General features: G+C 36.8%; 1 protein-coding gene across 5 annotated transcripts in view; it reads right to left on the bottom strand.

Moving 5' to 3' along the window:
• The window catches only part of LOC127860710 (cAMP-regulated phosphoprotein 21-like), a 125,533-nt gene that overhangs the window by 40,826 nt on the left and 70,866 nt on the right, over positions 1–13,841 (bottom strand). For all 5 annotated transcript variants that reach the window (XM_052398969.1, XM_052398971.1, XM_052398970.1 and 2 more), the window contains exons 8-9: positions 12,683–12,823; positions 9,140–9,236 (exon numbers count right to left, since the gene is read on the bottom strand). In XM_052398969.1, coding sequence (XP_052254929.1) covers positions 9,140–9,236; positions 12,683–12,823 — 238 coding nt within the window. The remainder of the gene's footprint in view (positions 1–9,139; positions 9,237–12,682; positions 12,824–13,841) is intronic.

Here is a 13,841-nt window from a genome sequence, read left to right as displayed (position 1 = left end):
CCATGATGGTGAACAAATGTGCCAAATAATTGTAAAATCTCACAATGAATGACATAGTTATGGCCCAGACAAGCTCATTTATTGCCAATTTTGACCTTTGAACTCAAAGTGTGACCTTGACCTTGGAGATATCGATGTAATTATTGCGCGCAACACACCGTCCAATGATGGTGAACAAATGTGCCAAATGATTTTAAAATATGACAATGAACGACATAGTTATGGCCCGGACAAGCTTGTTCCGCCAGCCCGCCAGCCAGCCAGCCAGCCCGCCAGCCCGCCAGCCAGCCAGCCAGCCCGCCCGCATTCGCCAATCTAATAACCAGTTTTTTCCTTCGGAAAACCTGGTTAAAAATGGACTTCAGCAGGATAAGCATTGAGAGAGTTAAAATGATACAAGTCCATTTTAAAACTGAATATAATATATTTAATGATTGTTTCAAATTGGATTTATTTTCATGTTATCAGGTTAAACAAAGTTCACTTTTCTATAAATTATCAGGTTAAACAAAGTTTGCTTTTCTACAGAAATAAGGCAGTCTATTGAAATAAGGCAGACAGCTATATTCCATTCTGCCATTCTTCTGACCTTCAGGTGGTCTTCTGGACCTTTTATTTAAGTGGTTTAACTAATACTTCCTGCACATTGTTAATACTAAAATGGTTATAGAAGATAGGAAGTGGACACAAACCTTTGACCCTCTGCACATTGTCTCCATGACATAAACCTTTCATGCACATCCTTCAATCATTATAGGATATAACAAGCGGACACAAACCTGTGACCTTCTGAAAATCTTTTCAATGATCTTTTAGCCAAATTTCATGAAGATGCTTCAAAGAATAAAAGAATCTGAATAAACCATTAAATGATGTACATAACATACCTACTTACCGTGCGCATAAAAATCTATCCAGTTTTTTATTCCTCAATTTAGAATAATGGGGCCCAGAGCATTTGGATTGGGAACCATCATATTGCTAAGACTAATAACTTGGGAAAGCAAGATATTTGATAGGGTTATGAATAACACATTATAACATTATATCATGAAATACTATGGTTTAATCCGCAACAGCCAGTCAAACACTAAACTTCATTAATTTCAACATTCCCATAAAGCATCCGCGTGTTAGAGAATTCGCCTTCAAAACCCTTGTCCGCCCACAACTTGAGTATAGTAGCTCAGTGTGGAACCCACATACACAATACAACATCAACAAGATCGAGACGCAGGGCCGCTCGATGGGTCACCAATGACTAATTATACCACAATAGCGTCACACATATGATAGAAAAATTAGGGTGGTGTTCCCTTGAGAACAGAAGGTATGACTCCCGGCTACTGATGTTTTACAAAATTGTCCACGAACTGGTTGCTGTACCAATGCCTCCTTACGTCACTCCTTCAACCCGGCTCACTAGACACCAGCACCCTCTCTCATTCAGGCAAATTCCCACTCCCAGCAACTATTATAAATTGTCCTTCTATGCAGCAACTATCATCCTATGGAACTCCCTGCCAGCCAATATTGTACAGGCACCTACCCTGGACCAGTTTAGGCAGGGGTTGACTAAACTAGAGCACAGTTTCTAAGCAGCTTGGCTGTTTTTAACTTTTAAACTGTATATTTCTTCTTTTTATTAACACTTTCATCTTTGCTTCTAAGTCTCACCAATACATTTTGTATTACTTTTATCTCCTATACATTTCTTCCTTAAATTTTCTAGCACTGACACGCGCTTGCTTGAAATGCTTATTGTTGGTGTCTAACAGTATATATAGATAAATAGATAATCATAATAAAAATCTCAAATTTTAGGGTAATAAAGAATATTTGTTGAATATGGTGAAATTTCGATTGTAATTCACTCATGATCATAGAAAAAAAAATTCTATTAATACCTATACTGGTCGTGTACGTAATTCCGGCCTCTACGTAAAAAATCGGCCACCCTATTAAAGGCGTTTCAGCGATACCGACTACACTTTTTTGATCCGTATCATCAAACGCACTTGCCATAGCAACAGAATTCCAAAGATTGCACAAATCATGTAAGTATAACCCTGTTTATTTTCGGGTTAAAAGGTCAGTTTCACAACAGGAAACGTTTGAGCACGTGGGGAATATGACGTCATCGAGCGTGCGCACTGATAATGAAGTGCGACATGGGGGAAAACTTAACTTTAATTTGTCTTCTGAGTTGGACCATTATTCATTACCGACATAGACAACCTTATGATATACATTTTAATAACAGATATGAAGGTCTTTTTTTTCACATTACGTAATTTTGTTTGAACTCGTTTATCTGGTATCAAATAGTATTGTTCTCGCTAAATATTATGCATTTTAAAAGCTAGACGAGTCCCGGCCGAATTTTCAATTCAAGGGAGGTAACTCCGAAATAAAACATTGATTAATAATAACACAATACACTCCCTTATTACTGTGTATTATAATAGAGAATGGTTAATGCAAACCTGTTGAAGAGTCATGCTATTTTATTTAAAGTGTTGTTATTTGGACGCGATAGTGTACAAATAATGTAGCGAGTTTTGCAATGCAGTAAGAGCTTAGCTACGCTGGGCGTAGCGTCATTGTATACAATTGATTTTGGCCAATGAGAGTGCACGCTTTGCATGAGCGACAGCACTCGTATGCCTGCATTACCTGCAGTACAATTATGCACACGACAATTGAGTTGGAACGGTGGTGTAATGGTAGATTGCTTGCTTAGTAAACGAGAGGACCCTGGTTCGAATCCCGCCCTGACCACTGGAATTTTTCTGAGCAAGAAATTTATCCCACATTTGCTCTTCTCGTGGAAATTGCGCATTACATGCAAAAATCCAGTTCAATCATATATTTGACATTAAGAATTTTAATAACTTAAAGATGAATTCATTACATACCACTCAATTGTTTTGTCGAATTCTCAAATTGGCATAAATAAATTTGTAATCCGAAACACGCTTCTGAATTTTATTGTTAACGCCACATAAACAAATTGTAGCTTCAAATAAACAGTGCTTCGTGTATTTTTGCGGTTTCTTTGTCTCAGTAAAAAGCGCGCAAATACTTTGAAGACGTGTACAACGTCACGTGAAATGTGTTGGTGTATTTATTGAACAGCAAGTCAGGCGACATACGTGTGTTCTGTTGGAAAACCCCGTCTCAATTGGACATTATTTCATCACATTTTTTAATTGTCACATATGCGAAAAATTAATTTGCTACTTAAGAAAAAAGGCGAATGTTTATGTTTATGAAATTCTTGAGTTTACTATTTAAAATGGAATATACGGGATAATCTGGCATTGAACAGCGACGAGAAAAGAAGTAAGTATGCAGTTATTGATAAGAGTTGTGCTGATACGGATGCATTGGGAATCGATCCAGTTGGGAGTATGCGAGTCTATGCGTGAGAAAAAGTGTTCAGCAATGAAATAAATGTCGTTATCCATGACTTTAAAGGTTTTTTCTTAAAGAGTCATAACGGACCAAAATAACGTCATAAGTAACGTACAGAGGGGGCTCATCTTTCTACTTTATGTAATTTGTCATGTCGGCAAAATTGTTGCTCAATAATTAAAATATTAGATACACATAACACAACATGTACATGATTCTAGGCTAGTTTAATTCTCTAGCAAGGAAACCAACATTCTAAAGATGGTTGCCATTGCAGGAACCAATTGCGAAAGAAAAAGAGACGTTATTTTGTCTAAGTTATCTCTATTACATAACTATTAGGATAAACAGTGCACCCACAATTCGACCCGTGCTTTAAGACACACTCTTTATAAATTTGAATTGGTTTTGTTCATTTCAAACGTGCGATACAAAAAGCTGTAACATAATTTTGAAAACTGAGTCGCGTCTAAGATTATGCAATAGCGTACAAATTCAGTGCCTTCAGCGCTTTGATTTATAGTTGGTATCATGGTGGGTGTCTGACGCAGTATGAGCTGATGATGGCGGTGACAAGTTTGTGTGATGGGGTTGAATGGACATGTAAGAGGTGTCATCCCTGGGAGTATGGAGAATGAGGTACAGTAAGTATGTAGATGAGATTGCATGTGCGCGTGAAGGCGAGAGTGCGTGTGTGCGAACGCGTGCGTGAGGTTATGTGTGTCTGTGCAGTTCAATATATGTTTTATTATAAAATTGCATTAAAAGAAAAAAATCATATTTAAACAATTTTCGAATAATAATAATGCATAAATAATCAATATATTTTAATGTTGGAAAGTTTTTTATCTTTAACTTTCATAGGACCCTCAAAAGAACGTCGCATTGACAATCTATAAATTATGGTATCTTGTAACCTTTTACTCCCCTGGTGGACTTCCCAATACCAAGAAGTTGAACGCTATTTATAGCTGTTTATAGCTATTGCTAACATTCAGAAAGTAAACATTTGTTCATTTGTAAAAAAATCATGAACATTTTATGTTAAACGGACTAATAAAACAACAAAACACACAAAGAAATCAAACCAACTGCAGAGAAACGTTAAAAAAGATTGATTTCCGCCATTTTTAATATTTAAAGGGTAAGTTTCAAATGGAGATAAAAACAATAACTTAATGATTTAGTTGTTGAAACATGCATCATTGTTGACCATACACATTGGCCTTAACCCATGGAATGTAATAAACATGATTAGTTAAAGTATAAAGAATGAATTGGACATCAAAAAGTGGCCGATTTTTGACGTACAATTGACACAGAAAAATTGACGATTAATATGGTGTATAATTTGGAGAATTTGGGTATCTTCCAGTCGTCCCATCCAAATAAAACTTACACATCAGATGAGTTATGAACCCAGGATTATTGATGTGAAATTTTATTGCGATCCCAAATCTTCAGCGTGGGAAATTAAAATAAAACCACCAAAAGTGGCCGGAATTACGTACACGACCAGTATAATTTCTACAACTACCTCCCATTTTTCAGCTGGGGAAAATTCGGAAATTTATGTTGTTGTTTTACTTAAATATTCTATAATATATATATGGGGCCGAATACCGGACTCCATATTGAACTAAAATAACACTGAACAGTCTGGGAGAACACAGGACACCATATTGAACTAAAATAACACTGAACAGTCTGGGAGAATACCGGACTCCATATTGAACTAAAATAACACTGAACAGTCTGGGAGAACACAGGATTCCATATTGAATTAAATAACACTGAACAGTCTGGGAGAATACCGGACTCCATATTGAACTAAAATAACACTGAACAGCCTGGGAGAACACAGGACTCCATATTGAACTAAAATAACACTGAACAGTCTGGGAGAAACTGCAGTCTGTTAAGATTGTATGCTGTAAGCTGCTCATCAGTATCTTAGGGCTGGAAATGAGGGCTGTACGCTGCTCATCAGTATCTTAGGGCTGGAAATGAGGCCTGTAAGCTGCTCATCAGTATCTTAGGGCTGGAAATGAGGGCTGTAAGCTGCTCATCAGTATCTTAGGGCTGGAAATGAGGGCTGTAAGCTGCTCATCAGTATCTGAGGGCTGGGAATGAGGGCTGTAAGCCATTTTCAGCAGAAAAACTTCACACGCGAATCACAATAGTAATCAGCAGATTGTTCCAATTTCTTGTCTTCGCACGCCTAACACAAAAAGTCTTGGACCCAGTCATTTCCTTTTTCAATGGTGGAATCCGAGAAGGTCGCCATTTCGTTGACCACTGAAGCTTTTTATCTCAAGATCTTTTATTGAACTCAAATAATAAGGTATCCTAAGGCTCATTGATTACTACAGGGTTAAAAGTTGGCAAAAATGAAAAACCTGTACATTGTAGCTAGGGGCCTGGGGGCCGCCAGGAACCCCGGTGGGTCCAGGGCAAAGCCCTGGTAGGGGGCCCAGGAAGCTCCTGAGACTTAGCAAAATAACAAATAAAAAAATAGCTAAGAAATATCTTATTTTGTATAGTAAGAAACCAAAAATCTCAATAAACAATGAACATATACAGTTTGTCAACTAGTTCCGGATAATCAGCAGTTCCGATTAATTTGTTTTTAATTTTCCATAATGACACACTAAAAACAAAATTATAAGTGTCTATGGTTTATACTTAAGGTAAAGGAGTATATTGACCAATTTTAAGCAAGAAAGCTTTTGTATTATGCTTACAGGGGGGATAAATGCAGCAAAAAGTTAACTGGAACTGATTGAATAATGTTATATTTTGAAATGTGCATATGAATATAGAAGGCTTTATTATTTTCAAATAAGCTTTTTGCTGATTCAAAAGGAATGCCATGAAAATGTTTTGAACTAATAATTCTGTAAGTTGAATGAATTTTAATACTTTACCGAACGGAAGGGTGAACTTAAATTGTCTATTTTTGACAAAAAACTGCATATGCCGTCTGGCCTAACCTGTTATCAAACAAAATAAATTTTACCCTTTATTTTTACATCTTCTCATAATGACACTAAATCCCGAAAGAAATTATTGTGGGCAAAAGAATAAACGTTTTTTGCCAGGTGATTCTAAACGTGTTGACTGACTGTACCAGGCAATACATTTTTTAGCCATACGTGAAATTTAACTCTACTTTCATCAACTTTAGCCAACCACTCCCATTGCCATTTATTCTTTACGTCCGATTCTAGCACCTTTGTACTCGAATTCGGCTCAAGGAATTTCATTTTTTGTATTCGTTTTATGTCAAAAAGCAACTATTTTTTAATTATGGCGCTCGTTTGACGTAAATGATTCGACAATGTCGCAAAAGCCTGCCTCCCTTTATTTTTCGTGCGGATTGCAATGTAAAGAATGATTACTCTTTCGGGCACCTGCTTTTTTTAATTTACCGAAATTACAGCTCGTTCACCGAAACACGTTCCGCAATATCCATTACAAAGCGTATTTTTTTAGTTCCGTGTTTTTGTTTACTTGATAAACTTTTAGTGTTGCTTGGACAATGCAAGGGGGTTACCCCCCTACCCCCCTCCCCCTAAATTATCTCATCGAATTTACATGAGTTACGAAAACGACCTTTTGGTGCCCTGGAAAACCGGAATTCCGCCCCAAACCGGAAGACTTTTAACCCTGTTACTAAACTAATCAAAACACCAATCTAGCTAATGTCCAGGTCTATCAACACGTAATTTCCAGCTAAAAAGAGTTAAAAAATCATAAATTTGAAGTTTGTTTTGCCCTGTTAAATCTCAAGCAAACAAAGTAACTCCTGTAACCAGTCATGTGACATGTAGCGTAACATTAAACCATATTGGCCCATGGAGATTTAACAACTAGTTTATGTGTACACACAAAGAGGAAGTATCGTAACTCAATGAATTTGTTCAATCAATAAAGCACCCAGTGTAACTTAATAACATGGGTATAAAGAAGAATCATTAATCTGTAAACTTCTTAAATTTTTCAAAAGGAAAATATAAGGGTTAAAGATTGTGTTTGAATATTGTCTGTAAAAATCTTAGATAAATAATTGGTTTGCAATAGAGATAATTAGCTATGTAAAAATTACAAACAAGAGGGCCTTGGGCCCTAAGGTGCTCACCTGAGAGGCAAATGAATTAAACTATTCTGAAAAGGTGGACAGGTGGACTTCAGCAGAATAAGCATTGAGAGAGTCAAAATGATGCAGTCCTTTTCAAAACTGAATATCATATATTTCATGATTGTTTCAAGTTGGATTTATTTATATGTAATGTGGTTAAACAAAGTTCACTTTTCTTTGCGTTATCAGGTTAAACAAAGTTCACTTTTCTATTGAAATAAGGCAGTCCAAGAGACAGCTATATTCCCCTCTGCCACTCTTCTGACCTTCAGGTTGTCTTCTGGACCTTTAAGTTTAAGTGATTTAACTAATGACTTCTGCACATTGTCTCCATGACTTTAACATTTCATGAACATCCGTCAATGGTTTTAGGATTTAACGAGAGGGCACAAACCTATGACCTTCTGCAAATTTTTAGCCAAATTTCATGGCAATGCTTAAAAGAATAAAGAGACCTGGATAAAACGATTGAAGGATGTGCATGAAAAGGTTATGTCATGGAGACAATGTGCAGATGATCAGGTTTGTGTCCACCCCGTATCTCCTAGGATATAACAAGTGGACACAAACCTTTGAACTGCTGCACATTGTTTTAATGATCTCAACCTTTTAGCCAAGTTTCATACAAATGCTTCCAACAATAAGGACACCTGAATAAAACACAAAAATAGAGAGGCTCTTGACCTTGAAGAATGACTTTGACCTTAACCTTGCTAAACAAACCAATCCTTCATGCATATCGTTTCAAGATCTAAATATTTCATGCGAGTTTCTTGTAAATCCATGACAAGGTGTGTGAGGAATATGGCAGCCACAAAAAGGTTACGGACAGATTAACCCTTTACATATAAATACGCTTAATTAATCGTTTCTGAGAGCCCTGTAGAACAAAATCTCCACTTAAAAAAAAAAAAGATGTATTTTTTTTAAGTCGTGATGTCATCATTCAAGCTATATTCTCCAGATAACTTCTTTTTAGATCTAAATACACATAGGCAAAAGCATGAAATAACAGACTGCATTATTACCTGATGTCTTATATAAATGACAATTAATTATTTTTTGCTATTTCCTTGTCGAAAAAGAAATTTGCAATGTTTTAAACTGTTACCGGTGAATATCGAACTGTTGAACGGTCAACAGTTTGAACTGTTGCCCAGAGAATAATGACGTCATTTCGTCAAAAAAATGACGTCATTTTACAGTTAAACAATCAAAATTAATTATTTTATCGATTACTGTTGTGTGTAAATAAAAATTTAGTTTGCTGTTATTTCTATGTTGGAAATTTGGTCAGGTAATAAAACACTTATTTCATGGATGCTTGGTGAACAGTCAAAACTGTTGTCCCTCGGTATCAGGGCTGACATTTGGAACTGTTGCCCGAGGCCGATAGTACGAAAGTCATCCCTGATACCTTGGGAAACAGTTTTGACTGTTCACCACGCATCAATGAAATAAGTGTATACTGGCTAATTCGAGATAATACTTCTTGTTATGCAGATTCATTAAGCCCAGTTTTCTCACAACGTGGCTCAAATTACGAGTACACCAAGTTGAAACAGAAAACGTTTCACTTACCATGCTGTCATCGAAGCTGTTAACTCCGCGCTTTAGCAGCATCATGGGCTTGGAGTCGTCTCCCTTAGTTATGTGTTCTTGGAATGAAAAGTCAGGACTGAAATGGAACAGCACAAAACAATAAGGAGACAAGATACAAGCCGCGATCTGGAAAAACGGGGCCTAATGCATAAGCGTTTAGTGTTGTCCCAGATAAGCCAGTGCTTCAGGGCCCTCAATCTATCAAATATGCTGCCGAATTTTGGCTGCAGTCCCCCACCTGAAAAGTATATTTTCCCCTTTTAAGGGGTAAAAATTCCCCTAACAAAAAATATTATTAAAAAAAAAAAAAAATTCTAGAAAGATGTGTCTCATGATTTTTATATCTCAATTCTATTTCAATTTAATCTTTTCAAACATACTAAATTATGAAAAATGCAATGAATATAGTGCAAACATGTACAAATGTAATAATGAGAGAGTAAGTAAAAAAATCCCCCATAAAGCGAAACGCCGCGAAAAATTCCCCCTCCTAAGGGCTGCGGACCCCTTCCCCCAAAGTAGTGTGAGGGCGCTGACAATATTTTAATAATAAATGTGATGTCCCAAACCAGGTTTAATATTGCATAACAAGCATTCTTGTATAGAAATAAGCCCCAACCTGGGAAAATGGGGCTTAATGCATGCACCTAAAGTGTTGTCCAAGATTAGCCTGTGCATTCTGTGCAGGGAGGGCACTTACCACTTGTATCATATTTTTCGTTGAATGGAAGTCTCTTTTTAGCAAAAATCCAGTCTATGCCAAAAGTGGCATCCCTGTTGAGCTTGTGCAGAGTGCACAGGCTAATAAGGGGAACACTTTAAGCCACTCATTCGATCTTAAGTCCCCGTTTAAATAGAGTAAGGCTCACAAATTTGAAGATCATGTTTGCCCCCCCCCCCCCCCCCCCCCGCCCCACCCTCCCCCTCAAACCCCTTTCTTCCGACCCCTCCCCCAACTTGCAGTAAAATTGTCCCTATTACTTTGACCTTTGATCTCATGAAATAAAATTCATAAGGGGCTCATCTTTTGTCAAAACTAACCGGTATTTGTTATTTCTCAATTTAGAAATTGGGCCGCAGCATTTGGATTGGGAACCATCATATTGTTAAGACTAAACTTGGGAAAGCAAGATGTTGGATAGGGTTATGAATTACACATTATAACATTATTACATGAAACACTATGGATAATATCAAATGTAAAAAAAAAATCAAATTTTAGAGTTATAAATAAAGGATATTTGTTGGATTTGGTGGACTATTTTAATTCACTCGTGATCATAGAAAATATATTTTTCTATGGTCACGAGTGAAATCAAATTAATATTCTACCAAATCCAACAAATTTTCTTTTTATTTCATGTTTACAAATGAGTATTTTTGTATTTACGCCTTTCCGGTCAATCTAATTCCCTGTTGGGGCCCAACATGGCATTACATGTTCATTCAAGGGAAGCTAATCCGTATGTTGTTATGTACATTCATTGCAGAGTAGTTGCTCTTGAATATATTGTGGGTGACAATGTGGAAACCAAACATATCAAAAAATAGTTCAGGTAAAACAATCAAAATTATCAATAATTTTCACTGTTAATCTCTGTTTGAAACAATGAATTATCAGTTTGAGTTCATTGATATTTCTCCATAAACCACCGTAAAACATAAAACAAGAGCACCGCCTTGCGGGTGCAGACCGCTCATCTATTTTCTTTTTAAAGGTGAAGGGACTCTCATTTTCAATCACAAAGGAGGGAGGAGTGGAGTGAAGAGGGGTGTATAGTGTGGGGTTGTGGACATTTATTACATTATCTTCCAAAAAAGCAAAAAAAAAAAAAAAAAAAAAAAAAAAATCGGGGGGGGGGGTATAGTGTGAGGGTGTGGTGATAATTTGTGAGATGATCTTAAAAAAAAAAAAAAAAAAAAAAAAAAAAAATCAAAAAAAAAATTTGGGGGGGGGGTGGGGGGGGTGGGGTGGGGGTATAGTGTGAGGGTGTGGTGGTCATTTGTGAGATGATCTTATAAAAAAAAAAAAAAAAAAAAAAAAATTAGGGGGGGGGGGAGGGGGGGGAGGGGGGGGAGGGCACGGGGGATGGTTTGGGTGAAGTCTATTGTGGTATGTCAGGTAAGAGTAGTTTCATCAAAGTATCAATCAAATCTAATCATAAATAAAGAAGTTATGGCAATTTTAGCAAAATTTAATAATTTGACCTTGAGAGTCAAGGTCATTCAAAGGTCAAAGTAAAATTCAAGTTGCCAGGTACAGTAACCTCATGATAGCATGTAAGTATTTGAAGTTTGAAAGCAATAGCCTTGATACTTCGAGTGGATCGAAACACAAAATTTAACCATATATTAAAAGTTACTAAGTCAAAAAAGGGCCATAATTCCGTAACAATGACAACCAGAGTTATGCAACTTGTCCTTTTACTGTACCCTTATGATAGTTTGTGAGTGTTCCAAGTATGAAAGCAATATCTATGATACTTTAGGGGTAAAGTGACCAAAACATAAATCTTAACCAAATTTTCAATTTTCTAAGTATAAAGGGCCCATAATTCCGTCCAAATGCCAGTCAGAGTTACATAACTTTGCCTGCACCGTCCCCTTATGATAGTTCATAAATCTTGCAAGTATGAAAGCAATAGCTTTGATACTGTAGGAATAAAGTGGACCTAAACACAAAACTTAATCAAATTTTCAATTTTCTAAGTATAAAAAGGGCACATAATTCTGTCAAAATGCCAGTCAGAGTTACATTACTTTGCCTGCACAGTCCCCTTATGATAGTTAGTAAGTGTTGCAAGTATGAAAGCAATAGCTTTGATGCTTAAGGAATAAAATGGACCTAAACACAAAACTTAACCAAAATTGTCAATTTTCTAAGTATAAAAAGGGCACATAATTCTGTCAAAATGCATGCCAGAGTTATCTAACTTTGCCTGCCCAGTCCCCTCATGATAGTAAGTAAGTGTACCAAGTTTGAATGCAATAGCATTGATACTTACTGAGAAAAGTGGAACTAAACGCAAAACTTAACCAAAATTTGCAATTTTTTAAGTACAAAAAGGGCACATAATTCTGTCAAAATGCACGCCAGAGTTATCTAACTTTGCCTGCCTAGTCCCCTCATGATAGTAAGTAAGTGTACCAAGTTTGAATGCAATAGCATTGATACTTTCTGAGAAAAGTGGACCTAAACGCAAAACTTAACCGGACGCCGACGCCAACGCCAACGCCAACGCCAACGCCAACGCCAACGCCGACGCCAAGGTGATGACAATAGCTCATAATTTTTTTTCAAAAAATAGATGAGCTAATAATATTAAACTAATATTATTAATTTTCTAGTTTTGTTCAATTTTATTTTTTAAAGCATGTTTCCCATTATATAAATAAGCATTTAAAAAAGCCTAAAGGGCCCACACTGATAAAACTTTTTTACTGACTTGCCCACATTTTAAGTGTTACATAGGAAGACTTGCATAATTTACATAGAATAATTTGCATAAAATTTGCACTCACATTCTGGTATTTGCAGTTTTGTTCACTATGACGCACTTTCCCGTCTGGTCTACGTTGTGATCAAGACCAAAGAAGGCAGCTATTCGGTGTACTAGCATGCGATCGTACGACGACATCTGCTGAAACTTCAGGTAGTGGTGTCTGCAAATATACCACAGGGTTCAGTCCTGGTAAAAATCGTACTTCATTATCCTGTTAGCCTAGTTTTGGGAAAATGGGGCTTAATGCACGTGCTGTAAGTGTAGTCCCAGATTAGCCTGCGCAATCCACACAGGCTCATCAGGGACAACATGTTCAGTCTAAAGTGGATTTTCGTTTAGAAAAAACTAAACAAACAAGAGATGTGTTTGTCAGAAACAGAATGCCCCTGTCTGCGCCGCTTTGAAGCCATATATTTGACCTTTGACCTTGAAGGATGACCTTCACCTTTCACCACTCAAAATATGCAGCTCCATGAGCTACACATGCATGCCAAATATCAAGTTGATATCTGAAGCGACATAGAAGTTATGAGTTATTTTCGAAAACTTAACGCAAAACCTAAACACAATATGTGACGGAAGGACAGACGAACGGTCTGATCACTATATGTCCTCCTTCGGGGGGCATAAAAATTCCATAAAAGCGAAAAGTGTTGTCCCTGATCAGCCTAGGCAGACTGCACAGGCTAATCTGGGATGACACTTTACACACATGCATTTAGCCAGTTTTTTCCAGAGCATAGTTTATTATGTTCATATCGTTAAGTTAACCAAGTTTCCTTCAAACATTAAGGCTAAGCCAAAACTACTACAATAACTGAATTTCATTCCTATAACACCCTTCCATTTTCCAGCTGGGGATTAAGGAATCAAACATTTTCTACTAAATTTGCCTCCTTAACCCTTAAGATCCACTGCACTAAATGTTTAAGTAGTTGGTTCCTAAAACTTTCCTGGACAAATCAAGACAAGGGACAAAAATGTTACAAAACCAGGTTCTCAATATAAAAAAAAGTCTGATAAAGGGAAACAACTACAACTCAAAATGTGCATTGCTACTGATTGTTCATCACAGTTAACCCCCTTGTTTCAATATCAATATATTTTTAGTTGTGGCGACCGTGACCTAATTGATGGCCATTTTTGACCTTTGAACTCAAAGTGTGATCTTGACCTTG

Source organism: Dreissena polymorpha, chromosome 15 (genome assembly GCF_020536995.1).
Source record: "Dreissena polymorpha isolate Duluth1 chromosome 15, UMN_Dpol_1.0, whole genome shotgun sequence".
Taxonomy (NCBI): Eukaryota; Metazoa; Mollusca; class Bivalvia; order Myida; family Dreissenidae; genus Dreissena; species Dreissena polymorpha.
The sequence above is the reverse complement of the archived record's forward strand: the minus strand, read 5'-3'. Positions and strand labels throughout refer to the sequence as shown.